Source organism: Somniosus microcephalus, chromosome 23, assembly GCF_052327205.1.
Source record: "Somniosus microcephalus isolate GS21.2 chromosome 23, FLI_Smic_1.0, whole genome shotgun sequence".
NCBI lineage: Eukaryota > Metazoa > Chordata > Chondrichthyes > Squaliformes > Somniosidae > Somniosus > Somniosus microcephalus.
In genome coordinates this window covers 12,398,546-12,425,291 of record NC_141009.1, presented here as the reverse complement: position 1 = coordinate 12,425,291, position 26,746 = coordinate 12,398,546, and the positions used below count along the sequence as shown (strand labels likewise).

General features: G+C 45.0%; 1 protein-coding gene across 3 annotated transcripts in view; it reads left to right on the top strand.

Moving 5' to 3' along the window:
• Positions 1-26,746, top strand: part of kcnt1b (potassium sodium-activated channel subfamily T member 1b) — a 517,853-nt gene that overhangs the window by 197,127 nt on the left and 293,980 nt on the right. For 2 of the 3 annotated variants that reach the window (XM_085965396.1, XM_085965395.1), the window contains exon 1: positions 22,347-22,559. The exons of the other annotated variant lie outside the window; for it this stretch is intronic. In XM_085965396.1, the coding sequence (XP_085821522.1) occupies positions 22,414-22,559 (146 nt within the window). In that variant the 5' untranslated portion in view covers positions 22,347-22,413. Of the gene's footprint in view, positions 1-22,346; positions 22,560-26,746 lie in introns of those variants that run through there. 3 annotated transcript variants of the gene reach the window in all.

Here is a 26,746-nt window from a genome sequence, read left to right as displayed (position 1 = left end):
CTTTGTTCAATGTATGCTTCTTGAACAATAAGCTAAGCAACAGGAATATTCAATACAAGATTCATATAGTCATCCTGTCCCAGGTTAGTATTGATAATCATGGCCTGTGGAAGTTAATGTTCAGTCAAGTACCAAAAAAAAGCAATATGTTGAATCATTATACTAATTGTTACTCCATTGACGAGGAATGTTTTATACATAGAATTAAATTGAATATACAGCACCGAAACAGGCCATTCGGCCCAACTAATCTATGCTGGTGTTTATACTCCATGAGTCTCTTCCCATTCCATCTGCCTCATCACAACCTTTCAGCTTATCTTTCTACTTCTCCACGTCATTAAAAAAATACATTCAGTTTTCTCACCTACTCTTCTAAAGGCACTGATGCACACTTATGTGCAGAAAGAAAGAAAGACTTGCATTTCTATAGCGTCTTTCATGACCTCAGGACATCCCAAAGCACTTTACAGCCAATGAAGTACTTTTTGGAAGTGTAGTCATTGTTATAATGTAGCAACTGTAGGCCAGATCGAGAACTGTAAATTAGCTGCAGTTCCACAGGCAGAGTTCACCCTACAGTGTCTTGCCCGTCCTTCATGATTGAACCTAGGCAGCCTATTCACTTTTGGAGTAGAGGCATTACCTGATGACCCTCACGTGCAATTTCTAGCAGGAATCCGTGGACAGGGATCCGGGTGAGAATCCTAGCTAATAGTTTTGCCTCTCCTCAGTCGAGGGAGGCAGAAGCCAATTGTAATACCTGTACTGCCACCCTTAGCTGAGGTTGTTTTCTTCCATTAGAATGAGGGCTGCTTGTGGTGTGGCTTCCAGACGTGCATGGCCCAACCCCAATGTGAACTACTTGGATCCAGTAAGACTGGCCGCAAGGAACTGCGCTATTTTTTTAGCCAGTTTTCCTGACGGCCAGTCTTGACGGATTCAACATGCTTCCACTGGGGTCATCACAAGGTATGCGAATCCTGCCCATTGAGAACTGTCAATGCAGGGCCTCTGTCTAAGGCCAAGGCAAAACCTGACTAATTCAGCACAGACTGGAATTCAAGGTGAGGCATTCCTAGTCTGTAAAACTCGGTTCCACACTTGGCAACGAATTTGCTAAGTGAACAGTTAAAAGGATATCCAATTCATGAGAATGATTCCCGGATAGGGCGCTCCCAATTTTGAACAATGTTCCCAGAAGCGCAGGAGATGCTACACCCAGTTCAGGTGGAGCCCATCCCATCGGTACAGGTTCCTTCCTGTCCCAGTACTGGTGCCAGTGTCCCATGAAAAGGAATCCCTCTTTCCCACACCAGCCTTTTAGCCACATATTAATTCTCCTGAAATCAAAACAGAAAACGCTGGAAACACTCAGCAGGTCAGGCAGCATCTGTGGAGAGAGAAACAGAGTTAACGTTTCAGGTCGATGACCCTTCATCAGAACTGGGAAAAGCTGGAGATGTAATAGATTTTAAGCAAGTGTTCGGGCAGGGAAAGGGGGGAGGGGAGGAAAGAACTAAAGGGAAGGTCTGTGATTGGATGGAAGGCAAGAGAGATTAAGAGATGGTGCAAGGCAAAAGGAGATGGTAATGGGACAAGTTAAGAAACAAAAGATGGCTCTAGATGAAGTGTAAATGGCGCTGGCAGAGTGAAAGACAGCTGCCATGTGGGAGAGAGAAAAAAAGGATAGGGGCAGAGGTTATGGTCTGAAATTGTTGAACTCTATGTTGAGTCCAGAAGGCTGTAAAGTTCCTAATCGAAAGATGAGGTGCTGTTCCTCAAGCTTATGTTGAGCTTCATTGGAACAGTGTAAGAGGCCGAGGACAATGAGGTCTGAGTGGGAGTGGAGCGGAGAATTAAAGTGACAGGCGACCAGAAGCGCGGGGTCACCATTCCCCTCACCTCCCCTTTTCAGTATTCTGAAAGGACTACTCCCTCCGCAACACCCTGGTCCACTCCTCTATCACCCCCAACACCCCTTCCCCTTCGCCCAGCACCGTCCCATGCAAGCATGGGAGATGCAGCACCTGCCCTTTTACCTCCTCCCTTCCCACTGTCCAGGGCCCCAAACACTCCTTCCAGGTGAAACAGCGATTTACTTGTACTTCTTGCAATTTAGTATACTGTATTCGCTACTCACGATGCGGTCTCCTCTACATTGGGGGGACTAAACGCAGATTGGGTGACATCGGTAGCCTGACATCGGTAGTGGGGAAAATGCTAGAGTCCATTATAAAAGATGTAATAGCAGAGCACTTGGAAAACGGAGACAGGATCGGACAAAGTCAAAATGGATTTACAAAAGGTAAATCGTGCTTGACTAATCTTCTGGAATTTTTTGAGGATGTAACTGGTAGAATAGATAAGGGAGAACCAGTGGATGTGGTGTATTGGGACTTTCAGAAGGCTTTTGATAAGGTCCCCCATAAGAGATTAGCGTGTAAAGTTAAAGCACATGGGATTGGGGGTAAGGTACTGTCTTGGATAGAGAACTGGTTGGCAGACAGGAAGCAAAGAGTTGGAATAAACAGGTCTTTTTTCTGAGTGGCAGGCAGTGACTAGTGGGGTACCGCAGGGATCGGTGCGAGGACCCCAGCTATTCACAATATATATATAAATTATCTAGACGAGGGAACTAGATATAATATCTCCAAGTTTGCAGATGACACAAAGCTGGGTGGGCGTGTGTGCTGTGAGGAGGAGGCAGAGAAACTCCAGTACGATTTGGACAGGTTGGGTGATTGAGCAGATGCAGTGTAATGTGGATAAATGCAAGGTTATCCACTTCGGTGGCAAAAACAGGAAGACAGATTATTATCTGAACGGCAATTGATTGGGAAAAGGGGAAGTGCAACGAGACCTAGGTGTCCTTGTGCACCAGTCGCTGAAGGTAAGCATGCACGTGCAGCAGGCAGTTAAGAAGCCAAATGATATGTTGGCCTTCATAGCGAGAGGATTTGAGTACAGAAGCAAGGATGTCTTGCTGCAGTTGTATAGGGCCTTGGTGAGACCACATCTTGAGTATTGTGTGCAGTTTTGGTCGCCTTACCTGAGGAAGGACGTTCTTGCCATGGAGAGAGTGCAGCGAAGATTCACCAGACTGATACCTGGGATGGCAGGAATGACGTATGAGGAGAGATTGGGTCGATTAGGCTTATATTCGCTAGAGTTTAGAAGAATGAGAGGGGATCTCATTGAAACTTATAAAATTCTAACAGGACTAGACAGACTAGATGCAGGAAGGATGTTCCCGATGGCGGGGGAGTCCAGAACCAGGGGTCACAGTCTAATGATGAGGGGTAAGCCATTTAGGACTGAGATGAGGAGGAATTTCTTCACCCAGAGAGTGGTGAACCTGTGGAATTCTCTACCACACAGGACAGTTGAGGCCAATTCATTAAATATATTCAAGAAGGAGTTGGATATATTTCTTAAGGCTAAAGGGATCAAGGGATATGGGGAGAAAGCAGGGACGGGGTACTGAATTTGGATGATCAGCCATGATCTCATTAAATGGCGGAGCAGGCTCGAGGGGCCGAATGGCCTTCTCCTGCTCCTATCTTCTATGTTTCTATGACCACTCTGCGGAACACCTCCGTTCAGTCTGTAAGGGTGACCCCCGAGCTTCTGTTCGCCTGTCAATATAATTCTCCGCTCCACTTCCACTCTGACCTCTCTGTCCTCGGCTTCTTACACTGTTCCAATGAAGCTCAACATAAGCTCGAGGAACAGCACCTCATCTTTTGATTAGGCACTTTACAGCCTTTTGGACTCAACATCGAGTTCAACAATTTCAGATCATAGCCTCCGCCCCTATTTTTTTCAGAGGACAGCTGTTGATCATTCTGCCATTACCATTTAGACCTCTTCGAGACTCATCTTTTGTTCCTTTACTTGTCCCACCACCATCTCCTTTTGCCTTGCACCATCATCCCTTTTGTCATTCAGTCACTCGTGCCTTCCGCCCGATCACAGACCTTCCCTTTTGTACTTTCCTCCCCTCCCCACTTTCCCTGCCTCTGCACCTGCTTAAAATCTGTTGCATCTCTAACTTTTTCCAGTTCTGACGAAAGATCATTGGCTTGAAACTTTATAGCTGTTTCTCTCTCCATAGATGCTGCCTGACTTGCTGAGTATTTCCAACATTTTCTGTTTCTATTTCAATATCCCCAGAAGCACTGGTCAAGAAATCGTGGGCCAGCAGTTCTTGATTTCCCACCCATTTAAATTAGGGGATGGTAAATCATCATCATCAACAACAACAACAACAACAACAACTTGCATTTATATAGCACCTTTTAATGTAGTAAAACATCCCAAAGGCGCTTCACAGGAGCGATTATCAAACAAACTTTTACACCAAGTCACATGAGATATTAGGACAGGTGACCAAAAGCTTGGTCAAAGAGGGAGGTTTCAAAGAGCGTCTTAAAGGAGGAGAGAGAGGCGGAGAGGATTAGGGAGGGAATTCCAGAGCTCAGGGCCTAGTCAGCTGAAGGCAGGGCGAGTACTCGCTGTGACTGCCAATCTTCGCTGGGAGCACCCGATTGGGGAAATCAACTCTTGTATCTTTTAAGCACAATGACTATCGTTCAATGTAAGTGCATCAATGGTTATAGCCCCGCCGTCTTGAATCATTTGTGCTGTAACCTTCAACACTCTTTGTTGATATCATCCGTATCACTATACAAAAAGTCCCAAGAGTGCATGACATTCCTTAAATACAGTGCTCCTGAAATGTTCTGCTGGGCATTGCAGAATATCTGCACATCATAATTGTATGGGATCAATTGTGAATTTTTCTGTCACACACATTTTTAAAAATAGACTATCAGATTTTGCTAAGAAAGGCAATTGATCCATTTGTCCATCTTTCCAATATACTATCACGCTGCATGCTTTTCATTGTAAGCCCTTGGTAGCACTCTTACCTGAGTCAGAAGGTTGTGGGTTCAAGCCCCACTCTGGAGACTGGAGCACATAATCCAGGCTGACACTTCTGTGCAGTGCTGAGAAAGTGCTGCACTGTCGGAGGTGTGCTGCCTCTTGGGTTAGACGTTAAGCCAGGTGAATGAAAGAGGATGTAAAAGGCGCTATATAAATAAATGCAAGTTCTTCCTTCTTCGTAAGAACAGAGGCTGAGGAATTTATATTTGACTGGCAAATTTCTGAGATTGGATTAACAACCTTATTTATTGTCAGCAATGTAATATTATTTGCCGTGTGCATTAAATAGTGAATGCTTAATATATAATATATTTTAGCAATCTACATCATGTTGCAGAAACCGTGGGAATTTTAGCTCTCCACGCTTGGTGGGAACGTAGCGGTTGAACAGTTAAAATGGAGCCCGTTCCATTTCCCGCTGCTTTCCCGCCGATCTCCGATTTAACATCGCTGGCTTTGATGACGGATGAGGTGCTGCTGGACTCGGGCGGAAACCTCAGGCGTCAACGTTAATCAGGGTCCTGTGACGTCAATAGGACCCCCGATGGTATTTTAACCGGAGCCTGAACAGTGAAGTAGCCGAGGCTTTCCCGCTGGGCTGAAGCAGGCCGGCAGCTGGTGGGAAGGATGAAGGAGCCCTCCAAGGTAAATGGGAAAACCTTTTTTTTTCCTTTTTGTAGGAGCAGAAGGAGCAGGAATGCTCCTCTGGGTCCCACAAGGAAAGTTGCGGTCTTCTGTGCCTGGACTCTTTCCCCCCCCCCTCCACCGGCCACCCCACCACCACCCCAACCTACCCTCCCTAGAGACTCTGCAAAAAAAAAAAACCCTCCCTGCCACTTTGCTCCCAGCAGCCGCCCTGCACACTCTTCTCGCCCATTCTGCAGGGGAAGTTGACTGGCGGCATTAAAATGAGGCCCGGGGATTAAAATAACCCGAGCTTGAAACTTAGGCCAGCAAGTGCATTTCAACACTCGCCCCATCCTCCTGCCCGCTCAATATTAAAATAATTCCCAAGACCTTTCTCGTAGGACATGGCTTTTGTTAATATAGGACATTGCAGGATATGACTTTTGGTATCACCAGACTGTATAAGAAGGTTATGTTGATAGGGTGAGATGAAGAGGGGCGGGAGGAGGCTCATGTGGAGCATAAACACCGGCTCAGACCAGATGGGCCGAATGGCCTGTTTCTCTGCTGTAAATTCTATGTAATGTATGTTTTAGATAGTGAATAATAGAGCAAAGATCAATCAGATTATATTCTATGCCACTACAATATAAAGAAAATCTTGTCTCAAATTTTGGTTGAACCTTCTGACGGCTTATAAGTTCTTTCTTTCTTTGTTCCAGTGAAGAGGGGTGGGAGGAGGCTCGTGTGGAGCATAAATGCCGGCACAGACCAGTTGGGCCGAATGGCCTGTTTCTGTGCTGGAGACAGCTACATGAGCCTTAGAGAGAGTACAGGCAAATAGCAACAAGACTGATCCCAAAGATAAAGGGCATGAAGGTGAGATTGGAAAAGATCAAGCTCTCCAATCTAGAAAGGAGGTGGTTGAGGTGTGATGTATATAAAATATTAAATGGTATAAATAAGGTAAACCCAGACTATTACTTCAAATTAAGCCAGGAGAATCAGTGGGCTTAAAATTCACTCTTTGTTCCTCCTTGTGCTTCTGTGAAGCATCTTGAGATGTTTTTCTATGTTAGAAGTCTTACATAAAGACAAGCTGTTGTTGAGGAAACTGCAGAGCCAAATTGCCTTGTTTTATTCTACACAAAAGCAAATCTAATTATTAAAAAAAAACTATGAAAGTGCTAAAGGACTCACCTGAGGGTTAACAATATAAGGACCACGGTAGACCATCCAATCAGAGTGCACCATTGCCCCACACGTTTCTTGGACATCCCTTTGACACCCAAGGCCTGCCTGATTCAATTATCAGGCAGGTCTTTATATCGGTCGTCGTCGTCGTCTTCTTTCGTATGGTAGTAGCAAATCAAAGGTCACTATCTCAGTCGGATATCCAGGCCAAAGCTTCCGGTGTAACAGTATGGATATCTTGTAGGCTGCCTGCCAATTTCCTTTGAGGCCAGTGCTCAATGATGTGCTCCAGGGTCTGATCAGGAGCTCCACAGTTGCATGATGGGGATGCTTTAATCTTCCATCTATGGAGAAGGTGGCAGCATCTACTGTGACCGGTGCTGAGGCGGTTGATGGATGTCCACTGTTGGCGAGGAAGGTTTGACCCTTCAGGTTGTACTGTGAGGTCCTCTATAAGGAATCCATTCCGTATGTCTCAATTCTTCCAAGCATTTCGCCATTGGTCATCAAGGCTGAGGGGAGATCGCTGAAGGGCTTCGGTGCCCATCACTCCCACCCAAAGCAGGTGGGATGCTGGTTAAATATGCAAATCGGGCTCCTACACCGGCTCTCGGATCCCAATCACCATTTTTATGTGCAAATGGGGGAAGCGTGGGGCTTGCAATACTAGGCAAAGTCGTACCGGGCATGGAGTGGTCTAACCAGTGGTCTGTAAAGGGACAGCTGGAGGCTGATCCAAGAATGGGGTATTTTTGTGGGGCTTGAAGGATCCGAGCAGCTTCCTCTTCCACCTTCCCCCCCGCCCCCCTCCCCAGAGGCTTGAGCGGCTGGCCAGCACGGTGCGGAAGTGGCCAATTTTCAGCATTCCAAGCTGCGGAAGAGCGCCCGTTTTGACACCCACACCTTGCCGCTTAAATTAAAATGAGGGCCGAACGTGAAAATGGGTGGGCGTCGTGAACACACCGCTGACTTTAGGCTGGTTCTGGGCTGAAGGTAAAAGTTACCCCCATGGTGTATTTTTGTTCATCTTCAATAGATGATGAAGGAAATATCTGCTCCTTTGAGGAGACTCAACTTGTAAAATGCAGGATAGGTTTGAACAGACACTGCCATTAGCTTTTCACAAAAAGATTATATCATTCTGATTACAAATTTAAGACAACACTTGCTTTATAATCTTAAACTGGACATTTTACTACGTTAATGGTGCTTTATAATTGCAAGCTGTTGTTGTTATTGGAAGGAAAGTATACAAGGTTGAATAATTCCAATATATTCTACAAAATATCTGACACTGGTATCATTTTTCCCCATTTTCATTGCCACTATTTCTTACTAATGTTATTTAAATAGTTGGCAACTAGGACTTCCTGCTTCCTGATGAAAGCATCAAATCTTGTCCTTTAAGCAAAATCCGTTAATACAACATGAAAGATTGATTTTTGATTTATGTCTAGTTAATTATTTCAAGTTACTTTGTAATTTTAGCTCTATTTTTCCTAGAAAAAAACATTGAGGACAAAAAATCCCAGGCAGTTGGTTATTAAAAATATACTGTGGCACCAAACGACTTGCCAGTTAACCTGGAGTTCTGTTGGGCATATCAAGGACTTGGACATGACATACAAGCTTTTTTAAAATTCGTTTCTGGGATGTGGGCGTCGCTGGCAAGGCCGGCATTTATTGCCCATCCCTAGTTGCCCTTGAGAAGGTGGTGGTGAGCCGCCGCCTTGAACCGCTGCAGTCCGTGTGGTGAAGGTACTCCCACAGTGCTGTTAGGGAGGGAGTGCCAGGATTTTGACCCAGCGATAATGATGGAACGGCCGATATATTTTCAAGTCAGGATGGTGTGTGACTTGGAGGGGAACTTGGAGGTGGTGGTGTTCCCATGCACCTGCTGCCCTTGTCTTTCTAGGTGGTAGAAGTCGCGGGTTTGGGAGGTGCTGCCGAAGAAGCCTTGGCGAGTTGCTGCAGTGCATCTTGTAGATGGTACACACTGCAGCCACGGTACGCCAGTGGTTTAGGGAGTGAATATTTAAGGTGGTGGATGGGGTGCTGATCAAGGGGTCTGCTTTGTCCTGGATGGTGTCAAGTTTCTTGAGTATTGTTGGAGCTGCGCTCATCCAGGCAAGTGGAGAGTATTCCATCACACTCCTGACTTGTGCCTTGTAGATGGTGGAAAGGCTTTGGGGAGTCAGGAGGTGAGACACTCGCTGCCGAATACCCAGCCTCTGACCTGCTCTTGTGGCCACAGTATTTATGTGGCTGGTCCAGTTAAGTTTCTGGTCAATGGTGACCCCCAGGATGTTGATGGTTGGGGGATTCGGCGAAGGTAACGTCGTTGAATGTCAAGGGGCGGTGGTTAGACTCTCGCTTGTTGGAGATAGTCATTGCCTGGCACTTTTGTGGTGCGAATGTTATCAGCCACTTATCAGTCCAAGCCTGAATGTTTATCCAGGTCTTGCTGCATGCGGGCATGGACTGCTTCATTATCTGGAGAGTTGCGAATGGAACTGAACACTGTGCAATCTCTTACAACAGCACAACTACAAATGTGATTATTGTCAATATTACATAGAATTTATAGCACAGAAACAGGCCATTTGGCCCAACAGGTCTATGCCATGTTAATGTTCCACACGAGCCTCCTCCCACCTTACTTCATCTCACTCAATCAACATATCCTTCTATTCCTTTCTCCCTCACGTACTTACCTAGCTTCAGCTTAAATGCATCCTGTGCTAATTGTGCCAACTGCTCCTTGTGGGAGCGAGTTCCACATTCTCACCACTCTAAGAATAAGATACAGCTTCCCTTATTAAAGTGATCTTTCACTTTCTGGTCGTGAGTGGCAGCCCCGCCGGATTTTGCTTCCCACAGAACTCTAGGGAGCTCATAGTACTGCAGGATGGGAGTCTTCCAGAGAGAGGGAACTTTATGTTTGCATGACGCATAGTATAACAAAGTCAAGTTTGAATTTCCCAACAAAGCATGATTATTTTGGACTACTGTTCTCAGCCCAGTTTCTGGGTTGGTTTTGACATGCTCTCATCTGTTTGCTTACTAGTTTACAGAGGCACTTAACTTTCCTGAGGTACCACCATGAGGATAGTATTTATGTACTCTATCTTTTCCAGTGTCTCCTGGCAGTAGCATTCTGTTCTATGCACCAAGGTATAATACTTCAGTTGTGTACATGGAAAATGCATGCGCTGTGTCATCGAGTTGTGATAGTATTAGCTTTCTAAAAATATTTAGAAAGTGAAATAAATGAATGTTTTGTACCTACAATGCTTATAATTCAATTTACACGTTCATTGAAAGTAGCCAATCAGTTGTAGAATGAAAGACTTGCATTTATATAGTACCTTTCATGAAAGACGTGCCAAAGCGCTTTACAGCAAATTAAGTACTTTTGTAATGTAGGAGCATTAGCCAGTTTGCACACAGCAAGATCCCACAAACAGCAATGTGATAATGACCAGATGATCTGTTTTAGTGATGTTGGTTAAGGGATAAACATTGGCTAGGGCACCGGGGAAAGCTCCCCTGCTCCTCAGATAGTTGCCATGGGATCTTCTGTCTCATCCAAAAGACGGCACCTCTGACAGTACAGTACAGCACTGGAGTGTCAGCCTAGATTTTGTGCTCAAGTCTCCGGAGTGGGACTTGAACCCACAACCTTCGGGCTTCAGAGGTGAGAGTGCTGCCAACTGAGCCACGGCTGACCCTGGATAACCTATACTGCAATTAGGTGAATAAGTATAGAGTTCACAATCCAGTACCAAATCCCCCTCTCCAAAATAAACTATCTGTAAACATTGCAGTGCATTGTTGGGGCCTGGTGCAGGGGTGAGGAAACACCCCCTGATGTCTTGTGGTAAATGCAGCATACAGAACCAATCCTTCTTCTGCACTGTCGGTTATTGTAACCAGCTGAGCACTGATGAGTCATCAGGCCATCTGTTACTTTCAGCAACATTTTCCCCCTGCTATGCGAAGCCAACCTGACAAAGTACCATAAATGACCCCTTTTATAATTCTCAATGTTTAGCAAATGTCCTCTTCCTCAGTGATAACAGCCAGCTCGACACACTCTTGCTTGATCAGATAAAAGAAATGAATGCATTTTGCACATTAATTAATTTTTTTTTCACCACCTTATCTCACCTCTCTGAAGGCAGCGACTCACACTGTGGTACACTTATATCAACACTCATCCCAGTGACTTCATTCTTCGGGAGGAGGGGAGGGGAGGTGGGGGGGGGGTGAAAGAATATGGAAATAAGCATCAGCAGCAATGCTCCCTATTAGCTGCGCTTTGTTTTTGTTACTTTTACCGCGCGGGCCCTTTACATTTCTGCGTGCGTTCCCTTTAAGTTTCTGCGCATGCATGCCCGGTACTTACATCGGAAAAGTCGGTGAGTGGCCTGAGCGGGACATTTCCCATTGCTGCGCCGCCGCACAGCTTAGAGGGAAAATTGGTCAGCAGCCTTTTCAACTGCCCGGCCATCTCGGCCTAACCTGGTCCTGTCCTCGTCTGAATCCTTTGATAGAATATAACAGAGGGGAAGGTTTAAACCCTCCCTCGGGAGAGGTTTGTCAGTTCATGTGAAAACAAGATAGCCTGTAAATTATGGGACACTTGTGCTTTTCTTCTTCCTTAAAGTCGATGCCACAACTACTTAAGAGAGCTAGTATATTCACCTAATTTCTTCTCCTGTCTCCCTGAGGGGGGGAAAAAAAACCTACTAGTTTCCCCCACCTGCAATTGTTCAGTTCTATTTAAGCTAAATTATTTCAAGTAAAAAGCCTGCAAAGCATCAGGGACGTGCACTGGTCAGAGCATCGGGGACTCAGATGTGCGAGGGTTTCCCCCTCCCCCCCACCCCCCCATTGTTATTAAAGCAGAACAGCATTAAATCAGAACAACATAAACCCAATCAGCTCCTCCAATGTCCAATCCCAAACTCGCAAGCTATTCTCTCAGTCAACAATAATAAACCAATAATTGTGAAACAAAACCCCATCAAAAACAAAGCAAAGCAGACATTGATTGGAAAAGTCAAGTTTCCTCCAGTGAAGTGGCACAGGTTGTGGCTGCAGGAAGAGCTGGCCCGTAACCTGGCAGATGAGTGGATCTTGAGAATCACAACCCGGAAGCCGCTGGGCCCATTGAGTGGTGGCCCCCCACCCCCCCTCCCGAGGAGAGCAGGGGCCGGCCAGAGTAGAGCAGCTGGTGGCGGCTCAGAACAATGATAGCCACCAGATAGCCTCGTCTTCCTCCTCCTGGTCCCTGCCCTGGTTCTTCCCCCTCCTTCTGCTTCTGTTTCTTTTTCTTTTTCTTCCTCTTTCTTCTTCCTCTTCCTCCACTTCAATGCAGCCCCTTTCTCCTCCGATTGTTGTGGACCTGTGGGTACGTTCATTTGTCCCTCCATCCAGTTAATATTGCAGTATTACATGTACGAAAAACAGAGAGAATGTGACACAGGTTGCTTGGTGTCAGAGGCTCGTTTTCCACCATTGGAGTCTTCGCTTCAGCGGAAATAGAAGCTGTCAAATTCATTGCTGCGGAAAGGCTGTTTCCCATGGCTACTGGCCTTTACAACTTACTTGCTTTTGGGTTCTGCCTTGAATGAACAGACAATAACCAGCACCCACACTTTTTTTAAAAACAAGCAGACAACTTTTGTACTTTTAATAGAGAGTTCTGAATTAAGGCTCTGAGAATGCTTACCTTGCCTGCCCTGGTCAGGTCATTGTACTTTTTCCTGCATTGGCACCCTGTCCATGGGACCATGGATTTGCAGTGAGAGTCTCTGCCACCTCCCTCCACACCACCATGCTAATTTTGCGGGGAGCCCTGGCCCCTCTCAGTCCCCAGCAGCCACTCACGCCTCCCCTCCACTTCATCCAGGAGGCTCCGCAGATCCTCCTCTCTGAGGTTCTGGGCTCTTTTCTTGGATTCCTCTTGAGTCATTATTATTTCTGTGGAAAAGTGTACGTGCCAAACACTTTTAATTACTTCTGCATTTTAAATGTTAAGTGACTTTTTAAAGTTGATTTTAAGGCCTTTTCAGAAATTGCAGGTCACTCACCTTCTCAGTGCCATACCTCCAAGCTGAGTTATGTCATCTGTTTTTAGCTTTTTATATTGCCACGTGGTTGGTCAGGGAGCTAAGCCATTGGGCATGACATCTATGGGGCCCCAGATGTGACATTGACATAGCTGCGCCGTTATCAGATTGACATTCCCGCAATTTGTGCCGCAAATATAGCGTGACGTTAATTGCGAGCATTAAAATCCAATTAATATTGTTCGCCGCCAAATCCGTCATTGCAGTAATTTCAGGCCCGATATTTACCTTCTCTTCAATGTCTGCTGACCTTACTGCGGAGTGTAAAGTGTAGGAAGTCTACAGAATAAGTTGATGAGCTGCTTTATGTTTGTACCAGCTTGTACCCACCCCGTTTATAAAAAAAAAAAAAAGAGGCATTTCTACTGAGACACTCACAGTTTAACTGCACGATGCATATTAGATTGAATCGGTTATTATCCGATGTTTCGGTGTCTTGAACTTGCCTTTTATTAATTTATACCACTATCCCCATGTCCTCTAGCCGTGGTTTAACCTGCATTGTGTTCTGAATTTGTCTGTTCTGTTAGCATGTGGTATCTTATTGACTCTATAAGATAACCTCTTTCAAAGCTGAAGAGTCTGAGTTTTTCCAGTCTATCCTCATTTCTCTACTGTTGGAGCAATTTGAGGAGACTTGTGCACTGCCTCCAGTGTTTGCCTTGTGCCTTGGTGAGCAGAACTGAAGCCAGTAGCAATGGTAACACCTGACCGCAGGACTATACAGTTTGAGCCAGGACTTTTCATCAGGTTTATTGTTACACTTTGACAAAGAACAGTTAAATTTGATTGCTTTTTATTCTGAATTTGAAATCAACTTTGATTTGTGTGGGAATTTTATTTGCCAATGTATCGATGCTTTTCCACCATCTACATGGCACAAGTAAGGAGTGTGACGGAATACTCTTCACTTGCCTGGATGAGTACAGCTCCAACAACACTCAAGAAGCTCGACACCATCCAGGACAAAGCAGATCGCTTGATTGGCACCCCGTCCACCACCTTAAACATTCACGCCCTCCACCACCAGCGTACCGTGGCTGCAGTGTGTACCATCTACAAGATGCACTGCAGCAACTCGCCAAAGCTCCTTCAACAGCACCTCCCAAACCCACGACCTCTACCACCTAGAAGGACAAGGGCAGCAGGCGCATGGGAATACCACCACCTCCAAGTTCCCCTCCAAGTCACACACAATCCTGACTTGGTTCCTTCATCGCCGCTGGGTCAAACTCCTGGCACTCCCTCCCTAACAGCACTGTGGGAGTACCTTCAACGCATGGACTGCAACGGTTCAAGAAGGCGGCTCACCACCACCTTCTCAAGAGCAATTGGGGATGGGCAATAAATGCTGGCCTTGCCTGTGACGCCCAGATCCCATGAACGAATAATAAAATTAAAATTTACCAATCATGATTTTTAAAACTAGCATCAAACTCATTCCTACCACAACCCTATATGCAATCTACCCCATCAGGCACTGCACCCCAAATATTAAATCTCCTGAAGGAATAATTTGTGTAAGTACTTCCTGATGCCTCAAAGTACTTGTGCAAATCTCAAATATTCATCCCCCAGTCTCCACTATTCATTCATGGCCTGATGCCCTCCGCAGATCCTAAATTCCTGTAGCACAGGCATGACTGTTGGGGCATTTATTCATTTCCATCTGAATCTATTCTTTATTATCCATTTTATATATATATATATTATACATCGAATTTACAGCATAGAAACAGGACATTCGGCACAACTGGTCTGTGCCAGTGTTTATTCCCCACACAAGCCTCTTCCCACCCTACTTCATCTAAGCCTGTCAGCATATCTTTCTATTCCTTTCTCCGTCATGTGTTTATCTCGCTTCCCCTTGAATGCATCAATATTATTTGCCTCAACTACTCCCTGTGGTAGCAATCCACATTCTCACCACTCTCTGGGTAAAGAGGTTTCCCTTGAATTTTCTATTGGATATATTAGTGACTATCTTTTATTTATGGCATCTAGTTTTGGACTCCTGTACAAGTGGAAACAACTTCTCTGTAACTACTCTATCAAACACCTTCATTAGATCTCAACAGGTCACCCCTCCGCCTCCTCTTTTCTAAACTAAGCAATGTAGGATGAAACCTGCTGATACATTAATCACTAGATTGCCAAGGATCATAAATATCCCACCCACACCAAAATAAAGGTCACCACTAATTTGATTCACAACCACTCTCAGATTGCATGGGAAAATGAATTCGGGGCCCACTGCACCATCGTGAAAAACTGATGCGCACTTGGCATTGCAGATTCTGACAGCTATTGAGATACTGGCTGGGATTTTCTGTCAGCTCGTGAATTAACGTTCATTAAAGTCAGTGGGTGGAAATGGTGGGCTGGTGAGTGCAAAAGTGGAAAATCCCCAGGCACTATGTGACAGAGGGGTACTTTCAGCATGAATAGCTACTCATCCCTTTATATTATTCACAAGGGACAGAAACATATCATTAATGCTAACTTCTCCCAATTGTGGTTAAAATTAGTTGTTTTTCTTACATGCGAATAGATTACAATTGACTGCTTCAATTTGGGCCAAATGCATTTAAAACAAAATATTACCTTGGAATCAAAAAGTCTCTCAACAGACACTGCCTGACCTGCTGAGTATTTCCAGCATTTTCCATTTTTATTTCAGACTTCCAGCATCTGAAGTATTTTGCTTTTGTTTTCTTGGAATCAATTGCCCTCTCCGCGCCCCCCCCCCGTTATTTTTTTCTCCTCTTGTCCTGAGGGTACTAGTTGTAGCACTTTTGCCTCTGAGTCAGAAGGTTGTGGGGTCAAGTCCCACTCCAGAAACTTGAGCACTAAATCCAGGCTGACACTCCAGTGCAGTGCTGAGGGAGTGCTGCACTGTCAGAGGAGCCCTCTTTTGGATGAGATGTTAAACCGAGGCCCCGTCTGCTCTCTCAGGTCGACGTAAAAGATCCCATGGCCACTATTTTGAAGAAGAGCAGGGGAGTTCTCCCCGGTATCCTAGCCAATATTTATCCCTCAATCAACATTGCTAAAAAAACAGATTATCTGGTCATTATCACATTGCTGTCTGTGGGAGCTTGCTGTGCGCAAATTATCTGACGCGTTTCCTACTTTACACTTCCAAAATACGTAATTGGCTGTAAAGCATGTTGGGACGTCCTGAGGTTGTGAAAGGTGCTGTATAAATGCTATTTCTTTTTAATTCATGTTTCTACAGATGGCAGTAGCCTACGCTACTATAAGTGGCCATTCTTCATATGCTCACACTCTATGTTCATATCAGCAGGCTGTTAAACCACAGGGGAGGTGTAGGGGAGTGGACCTCAGCCCCCACGCATTTCCCAGCATGAATCGCTGGATAGTAATCGGGAGCAGAGACCCTGGATGATTCCCTCCCGACATCCACCCCCCACCCTCACCTTTTCCATTATCAGAGAATAGTGAGGGCAACTGTATTAATTTCAACAAAAAGCCAATAGGTGCCGGAAAACTGAAACAAAAGTAGAAAATGTTGGAAACACTCAGTAGGCCAGGCAGCATCTGCAGACAGAGCAGGCCAGTTAACATTGTGGGTGCCAGCCCTCCTTCAGTAATTTATCAATTTTAACAGAGTTAATATTGACACCACTGTGTCAGCCAATGAGTTGGAGGTGGGGCGGAACTTGTGATTTTCATTTGAAGTCTCCAAACTTAATGACCGAAACTACGGCAAGCAGAGTCTCCAGCGTACAGCGGGATTGTTTCTCCAGCAAAATGCAGTGAGTGGAGGATAGTTATAGAATACAAATTGGGTGCATAAAATCAATCCCAGTCACTTACAGCAGTGCGTGATTGACGGGGGAATTACCCAATCATCTCCATTCTGGCCGGGACTTGTGGTGTCACTATAAGCAGCCTAATTTTAAAACGTGTTACGTATTTCCAATTTTTGGGGGGGGGAATCTTTATACCCTGGCATATCCTATTCCCAGTCAAGAGGGCTACTGGCAACCTGCTTCCAAGACTACTGAAATATTTCTTTATAACTTTCCCCAATTGATGCATGAGATTAATACGCACCTCTTCTATTTTCCATCTCTCAATATGGGAAGCATCTGGTCCCCCCACAGCACCTATTCCCAAATAACGCAGCTGAGATTGGGACATCGCCATCTGGGGAATGAGCGATGCCAACCTGGGTCCCATCACTCCATGGATACAGAGATCGGGTGGGAAAGTGGAGTTCAGGTAGAATATCAGCCATGATCTTATTGACTAGCGGTGCAGACTCAAGGGGCCATGTGGCCTACTCCTGTTCCTATTTCCTATGTTCTTACGTTCTTAACCCATGGGAGCACTAAAGTGCTGGACGCTGTGCTGCTGTGTCACTCTGGCAGGCCCACTCTGCCTGTTCAAGTTGGGTGCAAAAGATCCGGCGGCACTTTTTGGAGAAGAGCAGGGGCCTTCTGCCGGTGTCCTGGCCAATATTCATCCCTCAACCAACACCATCAAAAAATAGCTCAACAGGTCACTTATCGCATAACTGGTTGTGGGAGCTAGCTGTGCACAAACTGGCTGCTGCTTTTGACTACACAACAACTGTGATTACACAAAAAGAAAATACTGCAGATGCTGGAAATCTGAAATAAAAACAGAAAATGCTGGAGATACTCAGCAGGTCAGGCAGTATCTGTGAAGCGAGAAACAGAGTTAACGTTTCAGGTCGATGACCTTTCGTCAGAACTGGAAAAAGCAGGAAATGGAACAGATTTTTAAGCAAGTGTAGGGGCTGGGAAAGGGGCGGTGGGTGTGATTACACTGTTGGCCGTGAAGCGCTCTGTGACATCCTAAGGACGTGAAAGATGCTATATAAATGCAATTTTATTTGTTTGTTTTTCATGACATCAGTCCTATGAAAAATGATCAGAATGTACAGTTTGTTGCGCAAAGATGGGCAGGATCATTCTCCTGTTCTAATGAACCCCCTGTTTACAATGAGGCAAGCATAAATGTTTTTTAACAGTACTGTGAGCACTGAAATTAGAGCACTATCTTAAACTCATTCCCTGGTGCCTGACTTACTCAGAAGAGCACTAATGGATTGCATAAAAGCCTCATTACATGCTACTTTACTAAGTCTGAATAAGATGCAGTGTACTCTATATATTTTTTATTGAGATAATGCACAGAAGAGCCTCTTCATCATAGTTTCTTAACAATCAGCTCTTCCACTGTACAAACGTACGTCACAGATAGAATCATAGAATGATACAGCACAGAAGGAGGCCATTCGGCCTATCATGCCTGTGCCGGCTCTTTGGTAGAGCTGCCCAATTAATTCCATTCCCCCGCTCTTTCCCATAACCCTGTAATTTTTTTCCCTTCAAGTATTTATCCAATTCCCTTTTTAAAGTTACTATTGAACCTGCTTCCACCAGACTCTTGGGCAGTGCATTCCAGGTCATAATAACTCACTGTGAAAAAAAATGTTTCCTCATGTCGCCTCTGGTTCTTTTGCCAATCACCTTAAATCTGTGTCCTCTGGTTACTGACCCTTCTGCCACTAGAGTCTATCAAAACTGTTCATGATATTAAACACCTCCAGCAAATCTCCTGTTAACCTTCTCTGCTCCAAGGAGAACAACCTCAGCTTCTCCAGTCTCTCCACATAACTGAAGTCCCTCGTCCCTGGTATTATTCTAGTAAATCTCTTCTGCACCCTCTCCAAGGCCTTGACATCTTAAAGTGTGGTGTCCAGAATTGAACACAATACTCTAATAGATTCTATATGAAAAATATATATATATTTTTGTCCTGATTAAAAGAACTGTGCTTGTTCGACATATCTATATCTACTCTTGAAATTCTCTAAGAAACCACTTGAAAGTGAACAAGAGCAGCCCATGATTTTTTGTTCCTGTGGATTTGTTTAGTTTCCCCTCCCATCCCCTGATATGTAAGGCACTGCCCTGCTGTCTCGGTTGAGATTATTATGAAGATTACCAGATTCCAACGCACTCCTGGTCGGCCTCCCACTTTCTACCCTCCGTAAACTTGAGGCCATCCAAAACTCTGCTGCCCGTGTCCTAACTCGCACCAAGTCCCATTCAGCCATCACCTCTGTGCTCGCTGACCTACATTGGCTCCTGGTGCAGCAACGCCTCAATTTGGTGGCCGTGCCTTCATCTGCCTAGTCTCATGCTCTGGAACTCCTTCCCTAAACCTCTCTGCCTCTCTATCCTCCTTTTAAGATGCTCCTTAAAACCCACCTCTTTGACCAAGCTTTTGGTCACCTGCCCTAATATCTCCTTATGTGGCTTGGTGTCAATTTTTTTTGGCTAACGCTCCTGTGAAGCACCTTGGGATGTTTTACTACGTTAAAGGCGCTATATAAATAAAAGTTGCTTTGTTTTTGTTGAACACATTTTCCCATTTGAATCGTCTGTTTCGGAACCAAACTAATTGAGAGAACACAAAGTTCGGATTAGAACTTGGCTTTTGACCCTATGATTTTCATCCTATGTACTAGCTCAACAAAGAATAAACTACAAATTCCATTGTTGTTAGTAGGGTTTCAAGAAAGGGAATATGATGAGTGTTTGAAATTGTTGTAATATATCCCCTTGAACTTGTTATTACTGTTGGGTGTTTTTTTTAATGGGATTTTGTCTTTCCCAAATTGGATTGTGCCTAGGGAGGAATGTCGTGTCAGCCATGGCTCAGTTAGTAGCACTCTCACCTCTGAGTCAGAAGGTTGTGGGTTCAAGTCCCACTCCAGAGAATTGAGCGCAAAAATCTAGGCTGACACTCCAGTGTGGTACTGAGGGAATGCTGCACTGTCGAAGGTGCTGTCTCCTGTATTATACGTTAAACCGAGGCCCCGTCTGCTCTCAGGTGGGTGTAAAAGATCCCATGGCACTATTTCGAAGAAGAGTAGAAGAGTTCTCCCCAGTGTCCTGGCCAATATTTATCCCTCAACCAACATCACTAAAAAAAACAGATTGTCTGGTCATTATCACACTGCTGTTTGTGGGAGCTTGCTGTGTGCAAATTGGCTGTCGCGTTTCCTACATTACAACAGTGACTACACTTCAGAAAAGTACTTCATTGGCTTTAAAGTGCTTTGGGATGTCCTGAAGCTGTGAAAGGTGCTATATAAATGCAAGTCTTTCTTTCAGTGTAAAACAAGAGTGAATACTGGCGATAACAGTTCTGTCACTGGAGGTGATGGTGATAGTGCTTGGAACAATTTACAGTGATGAATGAGAAGTGAGAAACAGGAAGCGTATTGACACAGACTAAGAATCATAGAATCATAAAATGGTTACCACCCGTCGAGCCCGTGCCGGCTCTCTGCAAGAGCACTTCAGCTAGTCCCACTCCCCCGCCCTTTCCCCGTAGCCCTGCAAATTTTTTTCCTTCAGGTACTTATCCAACTCCCTTTTTTAAGCCACGATTGAGTCTGCCTCCACCACCCTTTCAGGCAGTGCATTCCTGATCCTAACCACTTGATAAGTAAAAAGGTTTATCCTCATGTCGCCTTTCGTTCTTTTGCCAATCACCTTAAATCTGTGTCCTCTGGTTCTTGACCCTTCTGCCAATGGGAACAGTTTCTCTCTATCTATTCTGTCCAGACCCCTCATGATTTTGAACACCTCTATCAAATCTCCTCTCGATCCTTTCTGCTCCAAGGAGAACAACCCCAGCTTTTTCAGTCTATCCACGTACCTGAAATCCCTCATCCCTGGAATCATTCTCGTAAATCTTTTCTGCATCCTCTCTAAGGCCTTCACATCTTTCCTAAAGTGTGGTGCCCAGAATCGGACACAATACTCCAGTTGAGGCCAAACCAGTGTTTTATACAGGTTTATCTTAATTCCCACACTTTTGTACTCTATGGGGTCGATTTTCATTGACCCGTGGAGTCGGGATTGGAGGCGTGCGAGGGGTTAAAGTCCCGAATTCGGGGGTCCCGACACCATCCCGCCCCCAACCCGCCTCCATGTAAGTTTCAAAGGAGGCGGGTACCTGCCCCGCACTGGGACCCGCCTACCCGAGGCGGGAAGGGATTAGTGCCAATTAACTGCCTGTTAACAGTTAGTTAACAGGCAGTTTTTAGCCTAATCCCTATTTTAAAGCTTGAAGTGTGGGATTCCCGACGGCTCCAAACCACGCCAAGTTAAAGGAGTCAGGCCGTCGGGTTGAAGGACTTGGAGGGGGCGAGATGTCGGTGTTCAGGTGAGGGGTGCATGGGGTGCAAAGGTAAGTGTGTTTGGTGTGTCTAAAGTGTGTAAAGAAGTTTAAATTCCCTGTACTTACCTTTTCAGCCTTCCTTCCTCTAGGTTTCGGGAGTCCATCATCTAACCGGCACAGAAAGCAGAATGGCTGCAACCTGTCAAAAGTGACAGCCTGCAGCTTTCTGTGCCGGTGAGATTTCTAACTGAGTCTGTGGAGAAGGACTCATGTTAGGAGTAAGACTGTCAGTGTTTGACAGCTTCAAACAGCTGTGAAACACTGATATTTCATCTATCAAAACGTCTTGACAGATGAAATTTCAGTCTGTGACGTCACATGTTGCCGGGTGGCCCTTAATTGGCCTGCTGAGCCCGCTGGGCGGGCTCAACAAGGTCAATCAAATTAATATCGTGTGGATTGGCTGCATCTCGATGGAGGCGGGACTACAACTCTGAAAGTTGTGGTCCCGCCTCCTTCCCGACTTCTGAATGAAAATCACCCCCATTACCTCTATTAATAAAGCCCAAGATCCCGCAAGCTTTTTTAACTGCTTTCTCAACCTGCCCTGCAATCTTCAGTGATTTTTGCACATACACCCCTAGGTCTCTCTGTTCATGCACCCCCTTTAGGATTGTACTCTTCAGTTTATATTTCCTCTCTTCATTCTTTCTACCAAAATGTATCACTTCGCACTTTTCTGTGTTAAATTTCATCTGCCATGTGTCCGCCCATTCCGCCAGCCTGTCTATGTCCTCTTGAAGTCTACAACTATCCTCCTCACTGTTTCGTATCCATGCTGCCACTGTCCCTTTTATTCCATGGGCTTCAACTTTGCTGGCGAGCCTATTATGTGGCACTTTGTCGAACGCCTTTTGAGTCTGTCATTTTTCCTTTAACCCTAGTGACGAGACTAAATTCTCCACGAACCAAACTGAATCTGGAATGAAAGCAGCTGTGCATCATTTTATGCAGCATTTCATGTGCTGTTAATGTGTCTTTACACGATAACCAAACTCTTCCACCCCTGTTGCTGATTGCTCTTGTCAAAAGAAGTGCAGCAACACCAAGATTTTTGCATTTTTTTAATTCTTTACATCGTGAAGATCAAAAAAAAAATCTGGTGGTTAGGACTATTCCACTTTCAAGCACAGGGAGAGATGTATGAATTTAAGACCAGGTGGTAGCTGCCTGCATTGTTGTATGCAGTGCAATAACTGCTGTGGCTTTCAACGGGCAAATTAATTTGAGAGAAGTCTATGCAGCCTGAATTATGGCAGGAACAAAGCTGAAACCTTCTTCCTCAGAGCCAGAGGCTGTGATGAAAGCAACCACAACCAACACCAAGAATGTAAATGCAAACAGTTCCCCTGAACCAGCTCGGAGGATGGGATCTTTAGGGAGTGACTATGGACTAAGGTACTGCAGTTTTTTTGTAAAGGAGCTAATAGGAAGATCTATATAAAGCAAAGATGGAGCAGCCAGTATACAAACTAGTTATAATCTGTTTAGAGGATGATGATGGTAATGTGATGCTTTCATGATGTTTCTGAAGGCAAGCTGCTGTATTTGCATACTCAGGTGGGAGGCTGGGAGAGATTAAGAGCGGGGTTTCATTTCTATGGTTAATGTGCCTCATCCACTGAATAAAATATCTTTAACCCATTTGATAGTAAGAAACTATTGATTCATATTTTAACGGGCTCTTTGTTTCGTGGATTGATAATACTGTTTTATCTATTTTCGTAATGAATAATGAGTTAAAATAGATGGTCACTGATGCTTAAAGTGGCGTATTAGCTGTTGGTCGAATTGTAAAATAGGGAATGACTTGTTTTACTGGTTAATGTATACTGCACACTGCTACTGCAGCTAGCTGTCCGCTTAACTCATCATTGCTGCAGTAGTTTTGCATAACTAGGTTGTGGTTTTTGACGTTCAATTTTGATATTGTTTTGTGAATTTGCAGGCTATTGAAAAAAATTACATAGTTGTGGTGAGCTCTTGCTACTTCCCCATTATTGTTTCTGGTCTACATCCTGTCTGTCTATTACTGTAGTTCTTTCAGTAAACGTTTAGCAGGCACACATTGCAAAGTTCTTGATATACACAAGTTATTAGATCTTTTAAGCTCTTGCTCCTTCCCCATTATTGTTTCTGGTTTACATTATGTCTGTCTATTACTGTAATCCTTTCAGTAAATGTTTAGCAGGCACACATTGCAAAGTTCTTGATATACAGAAGTTAAGAGATCTTTCTGGTCCTCAGCTAGAAAAATAAATGTTTGTAAATTTAATGTTCTATTTTTTCCACCCTTTAACTTTTTTCTCACTGTATTTTTGCTTTCCTTGGATGGTGCCCACAAGAGGAAGGCAGGCATCGTAAGAACATAAGAATTAGGTGCAGGAGTCGGCCATACGGCCCCTCGAGCCTGCTCCGCCATTCAATAAGATCACGGCTGATCTTCGACCTCAACTCCACTGTCCTGCCCGATCCCCATATCCCTCTATTCCCAAAGGCCAGGTAGTGAACATGTTGTACAAAAGCAAAATACTGCGGATGCTGGAAATCTGAAATAAAGATAGAAAATGGCTGGAAATAATCAGCAGGTCAGGCAGCCTCTGTGGAGAAAGAAATGGAGCTAACATTTCAGATCGATGCTGTACATGGGTTGACTTGCTCTGTGATGATTACAGGGGGCCGTATTTAACGACCCCTGCAGCTGCGTGCGAGGTGCGTACGCACCCGTAGGGACCGCACAAGCTCCGGGTTTAGGCAAGCGAAGCACACGCGCTGAAACCCGGAGCTTGCGATCTGTCAAGATGACAGATCCTCCGTATCCCCGGGAGACGGGCCTCTGCGGGTGGAGAGTTGCACTATTTGCACAACTTCCGCCCGCTGAATGCCTGTGAAATTCTTACGCCTGGTAAAAGCATTTATACATTAAAAACCCTGTCCAATAAGGTAAGTTTAGTTTTAGCCCCGTTAAAACATGTACATTTTTTCCCCCCAAAATTAAATTTTGATTAAAATATTTAATTAAATGGCATTTTAATTAATTTTAAATAGGTAATTTAAAAAATGTTTTATTTCAAGTGTTTGTGTATTTTTTAAGTGATCCCCATTCATACTTATGGGAGTTCTGTACGTACAGAACTCCCATAAGTATGAATGGGGATTCCCTTCTTTTATTGGTCGGGTTCGGCCCACGTGATCCCGGGGGCGATTGCGAACCGCCTGCACCCCTGGGATACGCTGGTCTCTGCCCGCGGGTACCCAGAAAGGCCCAGGATCGTGAGTCTCCATATCACCTGGGCCACCAGGTAAATGCGTAGATATTTTACAGGTCGGAGGCAACCGCCCGCGGGAAGCCTCCGATCGCCAATGTTGGGCCTATATCTCTTTGGTCACCTCCCTCCAGCTTAGCGCTCTACCTTCCAGAAAGGCAAAGCTGAGATCAGGAGCTCCATCTGTCTCTCATTCTGCCAGTGCATTTCACACCTAATCTAGAGCCGTTTTTTGTCTCTCCACTAGTCCTATCACCATCTCGTCTCATTTTGAATACCTCTTAATGTCTCTTCACTTCGCTTTTGTTCTCTCATCCCCATTTCCCAGCCCCCAAACTGGCCTTTTAATCGGTTTCATTTCCTGTGTTTTTTCAGTCCTGACTAAGGGTTTCGACCTGAAACGTTGACTCTAATTCTCTCTCCACGGATGTTGCCTGGCCTGCTGAGTTTTTCCAGCATTTTCTGTTGTTATTCAGGAGCTCCATGTTGGGAAACTGTGTCTTGTCGGGCGGGGGCGGGGGGGGGGGGAAACCCTTCATCATAGCTTAGTGCTCTCTATGAAGCTGAGAACAACAGATCCCTGGGAAATCACAAGTTTAAACCTTAACTATACAGTACTGCTAAAATAATTGGTCAGTTGAATTGTCAACCCAGTAACGATTTCAGTTGCACACTATGCTATTAGCAAGCCATCCAGTTGTAAAACGATCACGTAAAAAAAAAATTCTGTTTATATTTAGTAAACCATTTTATTTACTGACATTAAAAGAGACTGCCAGGTTCATAGACACTCCCAGGGACTCGGGCAGTCTAAGTATAACCTCATTAGGGTGGTGTTCTTTATTTCAGAGATGTTGGAATAACAAAATGACAGCTAATCGGTAAATGTAATCAGATATGATCACATATTGAAGCTCGCTACAAGTTCATATTGCGTCACACACTGCAAGGGACCAACTTTCTCTGGCAGCCAACGTAATGGCTCTGTGGCAGAGTTTTGGAGCCGCTGTTCTTGGATGTTGCTTTAAGATCTACAACTGTTCCTTTCAGCAAACAAAACTGTTTACCAGAAAGAAAAAGCTTGTGTTCATATAGTGCCTTTCACATCCCCAGGATGCCCCAGAACACTTACAATCAATGAATCACTTTAGAACTGTAATCAGAAGAACGTAAGAACATAAGACGTAGGAGCAGGAGTAGGTCATTTGGCCCCCTCGAGCCTGCTCCGCCATTCAATAAGATCGTGGCTGATCTGATCTTGGTCTCAACTCCACTTTCCTGCCCACACCCTTGACTCACATATCATTCAAAAATTTGTCTATCTCCACCTTGAACATATTCAATGACCCAGCCTCCACAGCTCTCTGGGAAGAGAATTCCAAAGATTCACGACCCTCTGAGGGAAGAAATTCCTCCTCATTTCCGATTTCTGAAATTATGCCCCCTAGTTCTAGATTTCCCCCACGAGCTGAAACATCCCCTCTGCGTCTACCCTGTCAAGCCCCTTCAGAATGTTATATGTTTCAATAAGATCCCCTCTCATTCTTCTAAACTCCAATGAGTATAGGCCCAACCTGCTCAACCTTTCTTCATAAGACAACCCCTTCATCTCCGGAATCAACCTCGTGAACCTTCTCTGAACTGCCTCCAATCGTGAAATAACACAGTCATGAACAGAGATACATTGGCAGTTAATTTGTTTAGGTTGAGGAATTAATGTTGGCTACAACATTGGGGAACTACTTGTTCTGAAAGAGGACAGCGTGGCCTCCGGCTCCCTGGGACAGAGTTGAGTGCTGGTACTGTGCTTTCGGGCTCTTCGACTTACTCGGATTGGTAGCAGGGGCCCAGCGATCGATTCTGCACACCTCCTGGCTCTTCGTTTCCATGGAAATACCTCCAGCAGGGTTTCCTCTGGTGCTCTGCCCTTCGATTAGCTTTTGGACTCACTCGCCCTGTCTCCGATTATTACCAGGACATTTCTATCCTTATCTTCCACACCTATGTAACTTGAGTTTCCCTGGGTCCATTCGCATGCGGGTTTTGGCTGTCGCTCCGGAGCCGAGCCCATCACTTCCCCTTTTCTCTCCCCTTTTTTCTTTTCTCTTTACCTCTCCTAGACCCTTCTCTCCTGTCGTCATGCCTCCTTTCACTTCTCCCCTCTCGGATACTCTACCCTCCCAAATTCCTACCCCAACCCTTCAGCACTTCTCAACCTTCCTACTCTCCTGCTCCCATTCCAGGTTTGACACCCTCTTAGATAAGCCTACAGCTTCCCCCTGTGCCTCCCTCTGAGGGCCCCATCAAGGCACTCGTCGC